General features: G+C 40.2%; 1 protein-coding gene across 1 annotated transcript in view; it reads right to left on the minus strand.

Moving 5' to 3' along the window:
- The window catches only part of CFAP157 (cilia and flagella associated protein 157), a 153,783-nt gene that overhangs the window by 111,642 nt on the left and 23,139 nt on the right, over window positions 1-19,002 (minus strand). Inside the window, exons 3-4 of the mRNA XM_053695499.1 lie at window positions 18,109-18,262; window positions 5,636-5,903 (exon numbers count right to left, since the gene is read on the minus strand). Of these exons, the coding sequence (XP_053551474.1) occupies window positions 5,636-5,903; window positions 18,109-18,262 (422 nt within the window). The remainder of the gene's footprint in view (window positions 1-5,635; window positions 5,904-18,108; window positions 18,263-19,002) is intronic.

The following is a 19,002-nucleotide window of genomic DNA, read 5'->3' on the forward strand; positions in this document are numbered from 1 at the left end:
TACTTCATAATCTGGATGTGGTTCGGGCCTTAAAGTTCTATCTACAGGCTACGAAGAATTTCAGACAGTCTACATCGCTTTTTGTGGTGTATTCCGGGAAGCGAAAGGGGCAGAGGGCCTCTTCTACTTCTTTGTCCTTTTGGTTGAGGAGCTTGATTCGCTTGGTCTATGAGACAGCGGGACATAAGCCTCCTCAGAGGATCATGGCTCATTCAACTAGAGCTGTGGCTTCGTCTTCGGCCTTCAAGAATGTGGCCTCTATGGAGCAGATTTGTAAGGCGGCTACCTGGTCCTCCTTACACACAAATTTGACCTTTTTGCTTCTGCGGAAGCTGTTTTTGGGAGAAAGGTTTTACAGGCTGTGGTGCCCTCAAATTAGGGTCCGCATTTTTACCCTCCCGGTTTCATTCAGTGTCCTCTAAAGCTTGGGTATATGTTTCCCAAAAGTAATGAATGAAGCCTTGGACTCACCTCCCCTTTAGATGGAAAACATAAATTATGCATATCTGATCATTTTATTTCCATTGTGGAGAGGAGAGTCCAAAGCTCCCGCCCGTAACTCTGGTGGGCGGACCTAAATTTAATTTCTCTTCTGGCACCATTTATACCCTGATATTTCTCCTACTGTTCCTTGTTCCCTCGGCAGAATGACTGGGGGATGAGGGGAGTGGGGGAGATATTTAAGCCTTTGGCTGAGGTGTCTCTACCTCCTCCAGGTGGCCAGGTTCTTATTTCCCAAAAGTAATGAATGAAGCCGTGGACACTCCTCCCCACGATGGAAATAAAATTATCAGGTAAGCATAATTTATGTTTTTGCAATGTTTGGGTTTGCGGTGTATGTGTTAATACTTTGTGTGGGAGGTTCGCTCGCGCTACCAACATTCCATTGAGGATGCGTGTGCAACTGCCGACAGAGACGCCCATTACAAACGCAATTATAGTATAGATATACAGAACATTTTGTTCACCCTATAAATGGAACTTTTAAAAAAGAGAAATGTTTTGGATAAGGAAATTGGATGCCCTACAACCCAAAGGGCTTAACAAAGACTTTGACTGGTCTCTGTTTGCTTAATATATACCTGTGAGATATTAATGTTGCAGGATTCTGAAATTTAATTTTATGTATAGTTCTGTTTGATTTTAACATGGTTTTAACATATGTATATTTTAAAAATACACATGTGATATGCACAAATTATGAGGAAAGATTTACAAATAATTTTTGTGTTTTAACACATGTGTATTGGAAAAAATCCACAAGATGGCAGTGTTGCTTAACCTGATAATTGTTTGATAGGTATAAAAGGCACACCTGTACATAGGTACTTTGAATTGACTAAGAACCAATTGCCGGTTTGAAACGTTGTTGTTGCTGAATTATGGACCCTGTATAAGTTAATAAAGGTTTTTTAACTACTATTTTGGAGGCTGAAAATCCTTTTGAATTTTGGCACGCACTCCTACTAGCAGGTACACATGAGGGGTTATGCACTCCTACTAGCAGGTACACATGAGGGGTTATGCACTCCTACTAGCAGGTACACATGAGGGGGTCACGCACTCCTACTAGCAGGTACACATGAGGAGGCCATGCTCTCCTACTGGCAGGTACACATGAGGGGTTACGCACTCCTACTAGCAGGTACACATGAGGGGGTCATGCACTCCTACTAGCAGGTACACATGAGGGGTCACGCATTCCTACTAGCAGGTACATATGAGGGGACATGCACTCCTACTAACAGGTACACATGAGGGGTCACGCACTCCTACTAGCAGGTACACGAGGGGTCATGCACTCCTACTAGCATGTACATATGAGGGGTCACGCACTCCTACTAGCATGTACACATGAGGGGTCACGCACTCCTAATAGCATGTACACATGAGGGGGTCACGCACTCCTACTAGCAGGTACACATGAAGGGGTCACGCACTCCTACTAGCAGGTACACTTGAGGGGGTCACACACTCCTACTAGCAGGTACATATGAGGGGTTATGCACACCTACTAGCAGGTACACATAAGGGGGTCACACACACCTACTAGCAGGTACACATAAGGGGGTCACACACACCTACTAGCATGTACACATGAGGGGTCACGCACTCCTACTAGCAGGTACACGTGGGGTCACGCACTCCTAATAGCATGTACATATGAGGGGGTCACGCACTCCTACTAGCAGGTACACATGAGGGGGTCACGCACTCCTACTAGCAGGTACACATGAGGGGGTCACGCACTCCTACTAGCAGGTACACCTGATGGGGTCACGCACTCCTACTAGCAGGTACATATGAGGGGTTATGCACACCTACTAGCAGGTACACATAAGGGGGTCACACACACCTACTAGCAGGTACACATAAGGGGGTCACACACACCTACTAGCAGGTACACATGAGGGGGTCAAACACTTCTACTAGTAGGTACACATGAGGGGGTCACGCACTCCTACTAGCAGGTACATATGAGGGGTTATGCACACCTACTAGCAGGTACACATGAGGGGGTCACTCACTCCTACTAGCAGGTACACATGAGGGGGGTCACGCACTCCTACTAGCATGTACATATGAGGGGTCACGCACTCCTACTAGCATGTACACATGAGGGGTCACGCACTCCTAATAGCATGTACACATGAGGGGGTCACGCACTCCTACTAGCAGGTACACATGAAGGGGTCACGCACTCCTACTAGCAGGTACACTTGAGGGGGTCACACACTCCTACTAGCAGGTACATATGAGGGGTTATGCACACCTACTAGCAGGTACACATAAGGGGGTCACACACACCTACTAGCAGGTACACATAAGGGGGTCACACACACCTACTAGCATGTACACATGAGGGGTCATGCACTCCTACTAGCAGGTACACGTGGGGTCACGCACTCCTAATAGCATGTACATATGAGGGGGTCACGCACTCCTACTAGCAGGTACACATGAGGGGGTCACGCACTCCTACTAGCAGGTACACATGAGGGGGTCACGCACTCCTACTAGCAGGTACACCTGATGGGGTCACGCACTCCTACTAGCAGGTACATATGAGGGGTTATGCACACCTACTAGCAGGTACACATAAGGGGGTCACACACACCTACTAGCAGGTACACATAAGGGGGTCACACACACCTACTAGCAGGTACACATGAGGGGGTCAAACACTTCTACTAGTAGGTACACATGAGGGGGTCACGCACTCCTACTAGCAGGTACATATGAGGGGTTATGCACACCTACTAGCAGGTACACATGAGGGGGTCACTCACTCCTACTAGCAGGTACACATGAGGGGGGTCACGCACTCCTACTAGCAGGTACACATGAGGGGGGTCACGCACTCCTACTAGCAGGTACACATGAGGAGGTCACACACTCCTACTATCAGGTACACATGAGGAGGTCACGCACTCCTGCTAGCAGGTACACAAGGGATCACGCACTACTACTAGCAGGTACACATGAGGGGGTCACGCACTCCTACTAGCAGGTACACAAGGGATCACGCACTCCTACTAGCAGGTACACAAGGGGTTATGCACACCTACTAGCAGGTACATATGAGGGGTTATGCACACCTACTAGCAGGTACACATGAGGGGTTATGCACACCTACTAGCAGGTACACATGAGGGGTTATGCACACCTATTAGCAGGTACACATGAGGGGTTATGCACACCTATTAGCAGGTAAACATGAGGGGTTATGCACACCTATTAGCAGGTACACATTGGGGTCATAAACATCTACTAGAAGGTACATGAGAGGTCATGCAGCCTTACTAGACTAGCAAGCATTGCTGTTTGGTAATTAGATTAATAAAAAAAATATATTAATATGGGCAGGCTTAATGCATTAGAATTATCCTCAAAATCTGCTCCCCCTCCAAATTATGTTGCCCTAGGCACATGCCTAGTTGGCTTAGGTCAAAATACCCCTGTATGTATCTATATAAAAGGTATATGGCAAGTAGGTTGCCACTGATTTCTTGCACACATTTATAAAATTACCTTTTGATTGCTTAGATTTTTTTTCGCTAGTTCCTGTTCGGTGTCTTCCAGCATCTCAATCTGCTTTCTCTGTTCAGCAACCTTCTCTTTTAGGTCACGCACTCCTAATAGCATGTACACATGAGGGGGTCACGCACTCCTACTAGCAGGTACACATGAAGGGGTCACGCACTCCTACTAGCAGGTACACTTGAGGGGGTCACACACTCCTACTAGCAGGTACATATGAGGGGTTATGCACACCTACTAGCAGGTACACATAAGGGGGTCACACACACCTACTAGCAGGTACACATAAGGGGGTCACACACACCTACTAGCATGTACACATGAGGGGTCACGCACTCCTACTAGCAGGTACACGTGGGGTCACGCACTCCTAATAGCATGTACATATGAGGGGGTCACGCACTCCTACTAGCAGGTACACATGAGGGGGTCACGCACTCCTACTAGCAGGTACACATGAGGGGGTCACGCACTCCTACTAGCAGGTACACCTGATGGGGTCACGCACTCCTACTAGCAGGTACATATGAGGGGTTATGCACACCTACTAGCAGGTACACATAAGGGGGTCACACACACCTACTAGCAGGTACACATAAGGGGGTCACACACACCTACTAGCAGGTACACATGAGGGGGTCAAACACTTCTACTAGTAGGTACACATGAGGGGGTCACGCACTCCTACTAGCAGGTACATATGAGGGGTTATGCACACCTACTAGCAGGTACACATGAGGGGGTCACTCACTCCTACTAGCAGGTACACATGAGGGGGGTCACGCACTCCTACTAGCAGGTACACATGAGGGGGGTCACGCACTCCTACTAGCAGGTACACATGAGGAGGTCACACACTCCTACTATCAGGTACACATGAGGGGGTCACGCACTCCTGCTAGCAGGTACACAAGGGATCACGCACTACTACTAGCAGGTACACAAGGGATCACGCACTCCTACTAGCAGGTACACAAGGGGTTATGCACACCTACTAGCAGGTACATATGAGGGGTTATGCACACCTACTAGCAGGTACACATGAGGGGTTATGCACACCTACTAGCAGGTACACATGAGGGGTTATGCACACCTATTAGCAGGTACACATGAGGGGTTATGCACACCTATTAGCAGGTAAACATGAGGGGTTATGCACACCTATTAGCAGGTACACATGAGGGGTTATGCACACCTATTAGCAGGTACACATGAGGGGTTATGCACACCTACTAGCAGGTACACATGAGGGGTTATGCACACCTATTAGCAGGTAAACATGAGGGGTTATGCACACCTATTAGCAGGTACACATTGGGGTCATAAACATCTACTAGAAGGTACATGAGAGGTCATGCAGCCTTACTAGACTAGCAAGCATTGCTGTTTGGTAATTAGATTAATAAAAAGAAAATATTAATATGGGCAGGCTTAATGCATTAGAATTATCCTCAAAATCTGCTCCCCCTCCAAATTATGTTGCCCTAGGCACATGCCTAGTTGGCTTAGGTCAAAATACCCCTGTATGTATCTATATAAAAGGTATATGGCAAGTAGGTTGCCACTGATTTCTTGCACACATTTATAAAATTACCTTTTGATTGCTTAGATTTTTTTTCGCTAGTTCCTGTTCGGTGTCTTCCAGCATCTCAATCTGCTTTCTCTGTTCAGCAACCTTCTCTTTTAGGTCATCATTCTCAACAATAAGTTCCATGGTCTTATCGGACATCTTTGTCAGCTGCGAACTGATGGACACATTCTCACGGATTGTGCGTTTTGTGGTCTCCGCCATCTGGTTGCTGGAAACTCTGCGGAATTCGGCTGCCACAGCATTGACACGCTGCACCATCTCCTTCTTCAGCCTGCAAACAGAGAGGAAGGAACAGGTCTCCTTGTGCAGTGATGGCTCGTCTAGATAAACCATTGTAATGTCATATGTCAATGAGAATGGGGTATTGGCTTTAGAAATTCCGCTCAAAGAGAGCTTTTCTTAAAGTTACACTAATAGAATTGTTTATAAGCACAGTATATATCAGTAATTAAGTGCTGCATTACATAAGGTCTGCACACACAATAAATGTTTATATATGTACAGTATATATCAGTAATTAAGTGCTGCATTACATAAGGTCTGCACACACAATAAATGTTTATATATGCACAGTATATATCAGTAATTAAGTGCTGCATTACATAAGGTCTGCACACACAATAAATGTTTATATATGTACAGTATATATCAGTAATTAAGTGCCGCATTACATAAGGTCTGCACACACAATAAATGTTTATATATACACAGTATATATCAGTAATTAAGTGCTGCATTACATAAGGTCTGCACACACAATATATGCACAGTATATATCAGTAATTAAGTGCCGCATTACATAAGGTCTGCACACACAATAAATGTTTATATATGCACAGTATATATCAGTAATTAAGTGCTGCATTACATAAGGTCTGCACACACAATATATGCACAGTATATATCAGTAATTAAGTGCCGCATTACATAAGGTCTGCACACACAATAAATGTTTATGTATGCACAGTATATATCAGTAATTAAGTGCCGCATTACATAAGGTCTGCACACACAATAAATGTTTATATATGCACAGTATATATCAGTAATTATCTGCTGCATTACATAAGGTCTGCACACACAATAAATGTTTATATATGCACAGTATATATCAGTAATTAAATGCTGCATTACATAAGATCTGCACACACAATAAATATTTATATATGCACAGTATATATCAGTAATTAAATGCTGCATTACATAAGGTCTGCACACACAATAAATGTTTATATATGCATAGTATATATCAGTTATTAAGCACTGCATTACATAAGGTCTGCACACACAATAAATGTTTATATATGCACAGTATATATCAGTAATTAAGTGCCACATTACATATGGTCTGCACACACAATAAATGTTTATATATGCACAGTATATATCAGTAATTATCTGCTGCATTACATAAGGTCTGCACACACAATAAATGTTTATATATGCACAGTATATATCAGTAATTAAGCACCGCATTACATAAGGTCTGCACACACAATAAATGTTTATATATGCACAGTATATATCAGTAATTATTTGCTGCATTACATAAGGTCTGCACACACAATAAATGTTTATATATGCACAGTATATATCAGTAATTAAGTGCTGCATTACATAAGGTCTGCACACAATAAATGTTTATATAAGCACAGTATATATCAGTAATTAAATGCCACATTACATAAGGTCTGCACACACAATAAATGTTTATATATGCACAGTATATATCAGTAATTAAGCACCGCATTACATAAGGTCTGCACACACAATAAATGTTTATATATGCACAATATATATATATCAGTAATTAAGTGCTGCATTATATAAGGTCTGCACACACAATAAATGTTTATATATGCACAGTATATATCAGTAATTAAGTACTACATTACATAAGGTCTGCACACACAATACATGTTTATATATGCACAGTATATATCAGTAATTAAGTGCCACATTACATAAGATCTACACACACAATAAGTGTTTATATATGCACAGTATATATCAGTAATTAAGTGCTACATTACATAAGGTCTGCACACACAATAAATGTTTATATACGCACAGTATATATCAGTAATTAAGTGCAGCATTACATAAGGTCTGCACACACAATAAGTGTTTATATATGCAAAGTATATATCAGTAATTAAGTGCTGCATTACATAAGGTCTGCACACACAATAAATGTTTATATATGCACAGTATATATCAGTAATTAAGTGCTGCATTACATAAGGTCTGCACACACAATAAATGTTTATATATGCACAGCATATATCAGTAATTAAGTGCTGCATTACATAATGTCTGCACACACAATAAATGTTTATATATGCACAGTATATATCCGTAATTAAGTGCCGCATTACATAATGTCTGCACACACAATAAATGTTTATATATGCACAGTATATATCCGTAATTAAGTGCCGCATTATATAAGGTCTGCACACACAATACATGTTTATATATGCACAGTATATATCAGTAATTAAGTGCAGCATTACATAAGGTCTGCACACACAATAAATGTTTATATATGCACAGTATATATCAGTAATTAAGTGCTACATTACATATGGTCTGCACACACAATAAATGTTTATGGCCTAGATTTGGAGTTTGGCGGTAAAAGGGCTGTTAACGCTCCGCGGGCTTTTTTCTGGCCGCACCATAAATTTAACTCTGGTATCGAGAGTTCAAACAAATGCTGCGTTAGGCTCCAAAAAAGGAGCGTAGAGCATTTGTACCGCAAATGCAACTCTCGATACCAGAGTTGCTTACGGACGAGGCCAGCCTCAAAAACGTGCTCGTGCACGATTCTCCCATAGGAAACAATGGGACTGTTTGAGCTGAAAAAAAACCTAACACCTGCAAAAAAGCAGCGTTCAGCTCCTAACGCAGTCCCATTGTTTCCTATGGGGAAACACTTCCTACGTCTGCACCTAACACTCTAACATGTACCCCGAGTCTAAACACCCCTATCCTTACACTTATTAACCCCTAATCTGCCGCCCCCGCTATCGCTGACCCCTGCATATTATTATTAACCCCTAATCTGCCGCTCCGTAAACCGCCGCTACCTACGTTATCCCTATGTACCCCTAATCTGCTGCCCTAACATCGCCGACCCCTATATTATATTTATTAACCCCTAATCTGCCGAGCGGACCTGAGCGCTACTATAATAAAGTTATTAACCCCTAATCCGCCTCACTAACCCTATCATAAATAGTATTAACCCCTAATCTGCCCTCCCTAACATCGCCGACACCTACCTTCAATTATTAACCCCTAATCTGACGACCGGAGCTCACCGCTATTCTAATAAATGTATTAACCCCTAAAGCTAAGTCTAACCCTAACACTAACACCCCCCTAACTTAAATATAATTTACATCTAACGAAATAAATTAACTCTTATTAAATAAATGATTCCTATTTAAAGCTAAATACTTACCTGTAAAATAAATCCTAATATAGCTACAATATAAATTATAATTATATTATAGCTATTTTAGGATTAATATTTATTTTACAGGCAACTTTGTAATTATTTTAACCAGGTACAATAGCTATTAAATAGTTAAGAACTATTTAATAGTTACCTAGTTAAAATAATAACAAATTTACCTGTAAAATAAATCCTAACCTAAGATATAATTAAACCTAACACTACCCTATCAATAAAATAATTAAATAAACTACCTACAATTACCTACAATTAACCCAACACTACACTATCAATAAATTAATTAAACACAATTCCTACAAATAAATACAATTAAATAAACTAGCTAAAGTACAAAAAATAAAAAAGAACTAAGTTACAAAAAAAAAAAAAATATTTACAAACATAAGAAAAATATTACAACAATTTTAAACTAATTACACCTACTCTAAGCCCCCTAATAAAATAACAAAGCCCCCCAAAATAAAAAATTCCCTACCCTATTCTAAATTAAAAAAGTTACAAGCTCTTTTACCTTACCAGCTCTGAACAGGGCCCTTTGCGGGGCATGCCCCAAGAATTTCAGCTCTTTTGCCTGTAAAAGAATAAATACAATACCCCCCCCCAACATTACAACCCACCACCCACATACCCCTAATCTAACCCAAACCCCCCTTAAATAAACCTAACACTAAGCCCCTGAAGATCTTCCTACCTTGTCTTCACCATCCAGGTATCACCGATCCGTCCTGGCTCCAACATCTTCATCCAACCCAAGCGGGGGTTGGCGATCCATCATCCGGTGCTGAAGAGGTCCAGAAGAGGCTCCAAAGTCTTCCTCCTATCCGGCAAGAAGAGGACATCCGGACTGGCAAACATCTTCTCCAAGCGGCATCTTCGATCTTCTTCCATCCGGTGCGGAGCGGGTCCATCTTGAAGCAGGCGACGCGGATCCATCCTCTTCTTCCGTTGTCTCCCGACTAATGACGGTTCCTTTAAGGGACGTCATCCAAGATGGCGTCCCTCGAATTCTGATTGGCTGATAGGATTCTATCAGCCAATCGGAATTAAGGTAGGAATTTTCTGATTGGCTGATGGAATCAGCCAATCAGAATCAAGTTCAATCCGATTGGCTGATCCAATCAGCCAATCAGATTGAGCTCGCATTCTATTGGCTGATCGGAACAGCCAATAGAATGCGAGCTCAATCTGATTGGCTGATTGGATCAGCCAATCGGATTGAACTTGATTCTGATTGGCTGATTCCATCAGCCAATCAGAAAATTCCTACCTTAATTCCGATTGGCTGATAGAATCCTATCAGCCAATCGGAATTCGAGGGACGCCATCTTGGATGACGTCCCTTAAAGGAACCGTCATTAGTCGGGAGACAACGGAAGAAGAGGATGGATCCGCGTCGCCTGCTTCAAGATGGACCCGCTCCGCACCGGATGGAAGAAGATCGAAGATGCCGCTTGGAGAAGATGTTTGCCGGTCCGGATGTCCTCTTCTTGTCGGATAGGAGGAAGACTTTGGAGCCTCTTCTGGACCTCTTCAGCACCGGATGATGGATCGCCAACCCCCGCTTGGGTTGGATGAAGATGTTGGAGCCAGGACGGATCGGTGATACCTGGATGGTGAAGACAAGGTAGGAAGATCTTCAGGGGCTTAGTGTTAGGTTTATTTAAGGGGGGTTTGGGTTAGATTAGGGGTATGTGGGTGGTGGGTTGTAATGTTGGGGGGGGGGGGGTATTGTATTTATTCTTTTACAGGCAAAAGAGCTGAAATTCTTGGGGCATGCCCCGCAAAGGGCCCTGTTCAGGGCTGGTAAGGTAAAAGAGCTTGTAACTTTTTTAATTTAGAATAGGGTAGGGAATTTTTTATTTTGGGGGGCTTTGTTATTTTATTAGGGGGCTTAGAGTAGGTGTAATTAGTTTAAAATTGTTGTAATATTTTTCTTATGTTTGTAAATATTTTTTTATTTTTTGTAACTTAGTTCTTTTTTATTTTTTGTACTTTAGCTAGTTTATTTAATTGTATTTATTTGTAGGAATTGTGTTTAATTAATTTATTGATAGTGTAGTGTTAGGTTAATTGTAGGTAATTGTAGGTAGTTTATTTAATTATTTTATTGATAGGGTAGTGTTAGGTTTAATTATATCTTAGGTTAGGATTTATTTTACAGGTAAATTTGTTATTATTTTAACTAGGTAACTATTAAATAGTTCTTAACTATTTAATAGCTATTGTACCTGGTTAAAATAATTACAAAGTTGCCTGTAAAATAAATATTAATCCTAAAATAGCTATAATATAATTATAATTTATATTGTAGCTATATTAGGATTTATTTTACAGGTAAGTATTTAGCTTTAAATAGGAATCATTTATTTAATAAGAGTTAATTTATTTCGTTAGATGTAAATTATATTTAAGTTAGGGGGGTGTTAGTGTTAGGGTTAGACTTAGCTTTAGGGGTTAATACATTTATTAGAATAGCGGTGAGCTCCGGTCGTCAGATTAGGGGTTAATAATTGAAGGTAGGTGTCGGCGATGTTAGGGAGGGCAGATTAGGGGGTTAATACTATTTATGATAGGGTTAGTGAGGCGGGTTAGGGGTTAATAACTTTATTATAGTAGAGCTCAGGTCCGGTCGGCAGATTAGGGGTTAATAAGTGTAGGCAGGTGTCGGCGACGTTGAGGGGGGCAGATTAGGGGTTAATAAATATAATATAGGGGTCGGCGGCGTTAGGGGTAGCAGATTAGGGGTACATAGGGATAACGTAGGTGGCGGCGCTTTGCGGTCGGAAGATTAGGGGTTAATTATTTTAAGTAGCTGGCGGTGACGTTGTGGGGGGCAGGTTAGGGGTTAATAAATGTAATACAGGGGTCGGCGGGGTTAGGGGCAGCAGATTAGGGGTACATAAGTATAACGTAGGTGGCGGTCGGCAGATTAGGGGTTAAAAATTTTAATCGAGTGGCGGCGATGTGGGGGGAGCTCGGTTTAGGGGTACATAGGTAGTTTATGGGTGTTAGTGTACTTTAGGGTACAGTAGTTAAGAGCTTTATGAACCGGCGTTAGCCAGAAAGCTCTTAACTCCTGCTATTTTCAGGCGGCTGGAGTTTTGTCGTTAGAGCTCTAACGCTCACTTCAGAAACGACTCTAAATACCGGCGTTAGAAAGATCCCATTGAAAACATAGGATACGCAAATGGCGTAGGGGGATCTGCGGTATGGAAAAGTCGCGGCTGTAAAGTGAGCGTTAGACCCTTTCCTGACTGACTCCAAATACCAGCGGGCGGCCAAAACCAGCGTTAGGAGCCTCTAACGCTGGTTTTGACGGCTACCATCGAACTCCAAATCTAGGCCTATATATGCACAGTATATATCAGTAATTAAGTGCAGCATTACATAAGGTCTGCACACACAATACATGTTTATATATGCACAGTATATATCAGTAATTAAGCAACTCATTACATAAGGTCTGCACACACAATAAATGTTTATATATGCACAGAATATATCAGTAATTAAGTGCTGCATTACATAAGGTCTGCACACACAATAAATATTTATATATGCACAGTATATATCAGTAATTAAGTGCTGCATTACATAAGGTCTGCACACACAATAAATGTTTATATATGCACAGAATATATCAGTAATTAAGTGCTGCATTACATAAGGTCTGCACACACAATAAATGTTTATATATGCACAGTATATATCAGTAATTAAGTGCTGCATTACATAAGGTCTGCACACAAAATAAATGTTTATATATGCACAGTATATATCAGTAATTAGGTGCTGCATTACATAAGGTCTGCACACACAATAAATGTTTATATATGCACAGTATATATCAGTAATTAAGCAACTCATTACATAAGGTCTGCATACACAATAAATGTTTATATATGCACAGTATATATCAGTAATTAAGTGCTGCATTACATAAGGTCTGCACACACAATAAATGTTTATATATGCACAGTATATATCAGTAATTAAGTGCCGCATTACATGAGGTCTGCACACACAATAAATGTTTATATATGCACAGTATATACCAGTAATTAAATGCCACATTACATAAGGTCTGCACACACAATAAATGTTTATATATGCACAGTATATATCAGTAATTAAGTTCTGCATTACATAAGATCTGCACACACAATAAATGTTTATATATGCACAGTATATATCAGTAATTAAGTGCACATTACATAAGGTCTGCACACACAATAAATGTTTATATATGCACAGTATATATCAGTAATTAAGTGCTGCATTACATAAGGGATGCACTCACAATAAAGGTTTATATATGCACAGTATATATCAGTAATTAAGTGCCGCATTACATAAGGTCTGCACACACAATAAATGTTTATATATGCACAGTATATATCAGTAATTAAGTACTACATTACAAAAGGTCTGCAATCAAATGTTTTGTATATGTGCAGCGTCATGAAGGCCTCATTATTTTAGGCGCAAGGGGTTAAGTTTCTATCTGTGGGTTAAATGTTTTGTTTTCCAAAGGATGTATGTCCCTTTGTGTTTTTGTTTTTTTCTTAACAAACCAGAGCTCTGTCATAAATAGCTGTAAGCTTCACTGGAGAGAACTTTATTGCCTAAGGTCAGTTTATTGCCACAACCTGTCAACACAGAGAGTGATAGAACAGTTTCACTGGCCTGAGGTCAATTAAGGGTTATTGTTGGATCAAATTTAAATAAGATTTTATGAATATTAGGCCTTTCAGACACATCTTCTGCTGGACATGTCATATTTGGTGTTAAAATACTTCTCATGATATCACAGAGAGATTGCCTATCTAATTGTATGAACTAGCTATACATAACAGAAGTTATAAGGTGTTCTATAAAGTCTAGAACAGGCTAGAGAGAGTTTGTTAACCCTTGCACTTTTTGGAAAATTGATTCTCTAACAGTGCTCTTGAAGAAACAACAAAAGTCTTTTGATATGAGATACTGCTAATGTAAAGATGGAACCTGTACCAAAATATCATCCAGGTAAAGAGCCACTGAAATACCCTTAGCACTTATTACCAATAAGAAAGGCCCCAGTACCTTTGTAAAGATTCTGGGAGCAGTAGCCAGACCAAACAGAAGAGCAACAAACAGAAAATGCCTGTCCAGGAAAGCTAACGTTAGAAATTGATGATGATCCCTGTGAATAGGTATATGAAGATAAGCATCCTTCAGATCTATAGAGTACATGAACTGCCCTAGTTGTACAAGAGGAAGAATAGTCCAAATAGTTTCCATATTGAAAGAAGGAACCCTGAGAAACTTTTTTAAAGTTTTCAAATCCAAAACAGGCCTGTAAGTTCCTTCTTTCTTGGGAAACCTTCCCCTGGGAGGCCTACATCTGAAACCTTTTCTGTATCCTTGGGAAATTATGTTTAGAACCCATAGATGTAGAAAACAAGCCCCCTGAAAAATGCATAATCTGCCCCCTACCTAAGACATGGTTCGAGGGCCGCACCTTCATGCAGACTTGGTAGTGAAGTCAGGCTTCTTAGACTGTTTAGACCTGTTCCAATTAGGGTTGGACTTCTAGGAAAAACCAGAAGAACCCTGTTTCTAGAATGAAGAGGAGTTCTGGTTCTTAGATTGACAAAAGAAACTAAAACGGTTAGAAGCCCTAGTTTTACCCTTTGACTTCTTATTCCAGTCACCATAGAAATAATGTCATCCAGACCAGACCCAAACAACACTTTCCCTTTAAAAGGAAGAGACAGAAGTCTAGATTTAGAAACAGTGTCAGCGGACCATAATTTCAACCACAAGGCCCTCCTAGTCAGAACTGCTAGTGCCATATTTTTAGCATTGATCTTAATAATATCAACAACAGCATCACAAGTAAAAGCTTTAGCTGTCTTCAAGAGTTTTAATTGATTAGAAAACATCTCTAGTAGACTCCTCAGAGAAACTGCTTAGATAAACCGTCACACCAATGTGTAGAAGTAACAGCAACGCAAGCAATACGAATTGCTGGCCTAAAAAAGGAAAAATGTCTTTCTATGAATAGACTCTAATTGCCTATTAATAGGGTCTCTAAAAGAGGTACTATCCTCAAGAGGACTAGTAGAACATTTAGCCAAAGTAGAAATAACCCCATTCACCTTAGGAATAGTTTTCCAAAGTTTTAAATTAGAAGCACACAAAGGAGACATCATTTTAAAAGGGACAGTCTAGTCAAAATTAAGCTTTCATGATTCTGATAGGACATGCCATTTTAAACAACTTTCCAATCTACTTTTAACATCAAATTTGCTTTGTTTTCAAGCTTAAATAAAAAAAGAGGAAGATTCCGTTTCCTAACCAGAGACTGACTCTTGCTCGTGAAAACACTTCACTCTCAGAGGATAAGTCAGAAAAATCAGAATCTGAAAGATTACAGACTTAAACTTACTAAAATCAGATAAGCTAGAGGAGGGATTATCAGTAACTACCTTATTAGATATAGTAGAGCGTACAAAGTCTTTAAATCCAGGAGTAAAATCAGAAGAACTCCCCTGTGTGCCTTAGAAACAAGAGGAGCATTGGACTGATCAGCGTGCATAAAGTGATCCGTACACGATTTGCAAAGCTGTGCAGGGAGATCATATCAACCAGCTTGCAAAACATACACTTATATTACAAGGAAAGTGTTCAGAGGACCTAGCTTCTGAGGTACTAGTATTTACAGAAGAGGGCACAGAATCAGTATGCTCCATAACGAATAATAGATTAACCGGCAGGTAATGAGTAAATCAAAAGACAAATAATGATTTAAGCATCAGCAGGATAAGCAAAGGAACCTTACACAGCTCTTGGAAGTAATGAAAATCTTACCCACTCACCAGAGGTTAAGCAAGCCAAGGACGGTTAAATATTCATATAGCAGCGGATGAAAAGTGATGAGTGCTAATCCCACACCAGGAACCGAACACACGCACAAAGCGACCGAGTAAGCAAAAACCTAAGCACACTTAAAAAAAAAAAAAATAACACAGACGCTGCTGCTCTTAAAAAAATGCACTTACAATGTTTATTAATAATAAAGCAGGTATAAAACAGTTTTCTCCTTCAAGGTAATTAATCCAAATACTCAGCTGCTCCGGTCTGTTTTCACAGCCTTTCAATGTCCGCTCCCTTCTAATGTCCACCGGAACTTTCAGTGTAAGGGAAATCCTTGTTGATGGGGCTACGGTAGCCCTGAGAGTCCAAAAAGCAGAGTGTTCTATTCTTAGAACTACGGCTCCTCTGCAGATCCAAAATTCAGTCCTGTGGTACCTCTACGCGTTTCTTCTGCTATCGTGCAGACTTTCTCAAGAGGATGAAGAGTCTAATGCATTACACTTACACTGAAAGTTCCGGTGGACATTAGAAGGGAGCGGACATTGAAAGGCTGTGAAAACAGACCGGAGCAGCTGAGTATTTGGATTAATTACCTTGAAGGAGAAAACTGTTTTATACCTGCTTTATTATTAATAAACATTGTAAGTGCATTTTTTTAAGAGCAGCAGCGTCTGTGTTATTTATTGCACTTGAGTCTCTCTTTGCGCTTTTTTCTTTCAGAATTCAAGTTTTTTGCCCTACTTCATTTGGTGTGAAGGATCCATTTGGTTAACAAGCAGCAGAGGACTCTAGTGGTTTATGGACTGACATTTCTTTGGAAAGTGGTAAAACGTTTTTGTTATTCCATTTGTTCTATTTTTAATTTTTATACTCTTTTAAATATCATATAATTGTATACAGGTTTTTATCTATTTTTTAGAAATCACACATGTGGTTGTAAGAATTTACAGTAAGAATTGACATTAGTGTTTTTATTATATTTAAAGAGGGTGTTAGCGCCACTGTTATTTATTTTCTTTGTGTGTTACTTAAAAAAAAATGTCAGAAAGATGTCAAACAGCACACCTAACTGACAGGCGCATGAGACGTGTGTTGATGATTATAGGCGAGTACAAAAAGTCGACATGCACTAAACTGACTTGTTACTTTTTCGCTAAACCGAACTTGTTCTATGCACCAAGAGGTATATATATATATATACTGTATCTATATATATATATGCGGTTCTGAAATAAATGCTGTACCACTGCTTATAATAGAGAGTGATTCACAACTTACCGATGCCATGAGAGGTAGGTACACATTGTTTTGAATTTGCACAATGTTCTAGAAAAGTTTTTCTGTGTGCAATTTGTTTTACTAACAGGTTTTATTAAATCTATTGGTTACTAGCACAACAAGCCTTTAAGCATATGCTATTGCAAGGCTCAGTGCTTGCAAGTGATGTATAGGCTACCTGTAAACTGGCTAACAGCATGCACGCATTTCGCTTTCAGCCTTTCACTTGAAATCGACAAATACATAAACTTAGCGTTTATAGTAGGTTTGTATATTCTGTTTACTAACGTAGATTTTTTAGAAGGACATCAAGACAGTTAATTAATAGTAACATTTGTCTAATACATTTAAAGAAATCAAATCTTTCTCATTTGATATAAAGGATAAATTAAAGGAAACGTAAAGTCAGAATAAACCATTCATGATTCAGGCGCAGCACATCATTTAATAAAATGTACTAACATTATCATATCTACTTTGTTCTCTTGCTGTCCTTTGTAAAAGAGTAAACCTAGGCAGGATCATAGTTGCTAAGGAGCATGCACGTGTCTTTCTATGGCAGCAGTGTTTGCAACAACGTTTGTAGCAATACTATACATATATACAAAAACGTCAACTATAGATTGCTAAAGACACGTGCACACTCCTCAGCTTCTATCAGCCTACCTAGCTTTTCTCTTAAACAAAGGATACTAAGAGAACAACGCTAATTTCATACTATAAGTAAATTGGAAACTTCCTTAGAATTGAATGTTCTAGCTAACACATGAAACTTCACTGTCCCTTTAAGTTGCAGCTCAGAGCTAGGGCCTCGTACAAAGCTATAGGTTACAGTCATGCATCTGGTGCCACTGACCTGTCTTTATCCAGAACAGCTTTCTTCTCCAGTGTGTAAATTCTCTCTTTATTTTCCTCTTCTTGTATTCTCAGTGTTTCCTCAACAGCAGCAAATTTAGCCATCAGCTCCTCTTTCTGTACACGAAATTCCTCGAGTGACGCCAGTTTACCCGCTGCAAGAAGATGGGCACAGCTCAGTCATACACGGTACTGTACTGTGTGTACTAATGATGTGCACAGCTCAGTCATACACGGTACTGTACTGTGTGTACTAATGATGTGCACTATTCAGTCATACATGGTACTGTGTGTACTAATGATGTGCACTGTTCAGTCATACATGGTACTGTACTGTGTGTACTAATGATGTGCACAGCTCAGTCATACATGGTACTGTACTGTGTGTACTAATGATGTGCACTGCTCACTCATACATGGTACTGTACTGTGTGTACTAATGATGTGCACTGCTCAGTCATACATGGTACTGTACTGTGTGTACTAATGATGTGCACTGCTCAGTCATACATGGTACTGTACTGTGTGTACTAATGATGTGCACTGCTCACTCATACATGGTACTGTACTGTGTGTACTAATGATATGCACTATTCAGTCATACATGGTACTGTACTGTGTGTACTAATGATGTGCACTATTCAGTCATACATGGTACTGTACTGTGTATACTAATGATGTGCACTATTCAGTCATACATGGTACTGTACTGTGTGTACTAATGATGTGCACTGCTCACTCATACATGGTACTGTACTGTGTGTACTAATGATGTGCACTGCTCACTCATACATGGTACTGTACTGTGTGTACTAATGATGTGCACTGCTCAGTCATACATGGTACTGTACTGTGTGTACTAATGATGTGCACTACTCACTCATACACGGTACTG

Source organism: Bombina bombina, chromosome 12 (genome assembly GCF_027579735.1).
Source record: "Bombina bombina isolate aBomBom1 chromosome 12, aBomBom1.pri, whole genome shotgun sequence".
In the NCBI taxonomy this organism is placed as follows: Eukaryota; Metazoa; Chordata; class Amphibia; order Anura; family Bombinatoridae; genus Bombina; species Bombina bombina.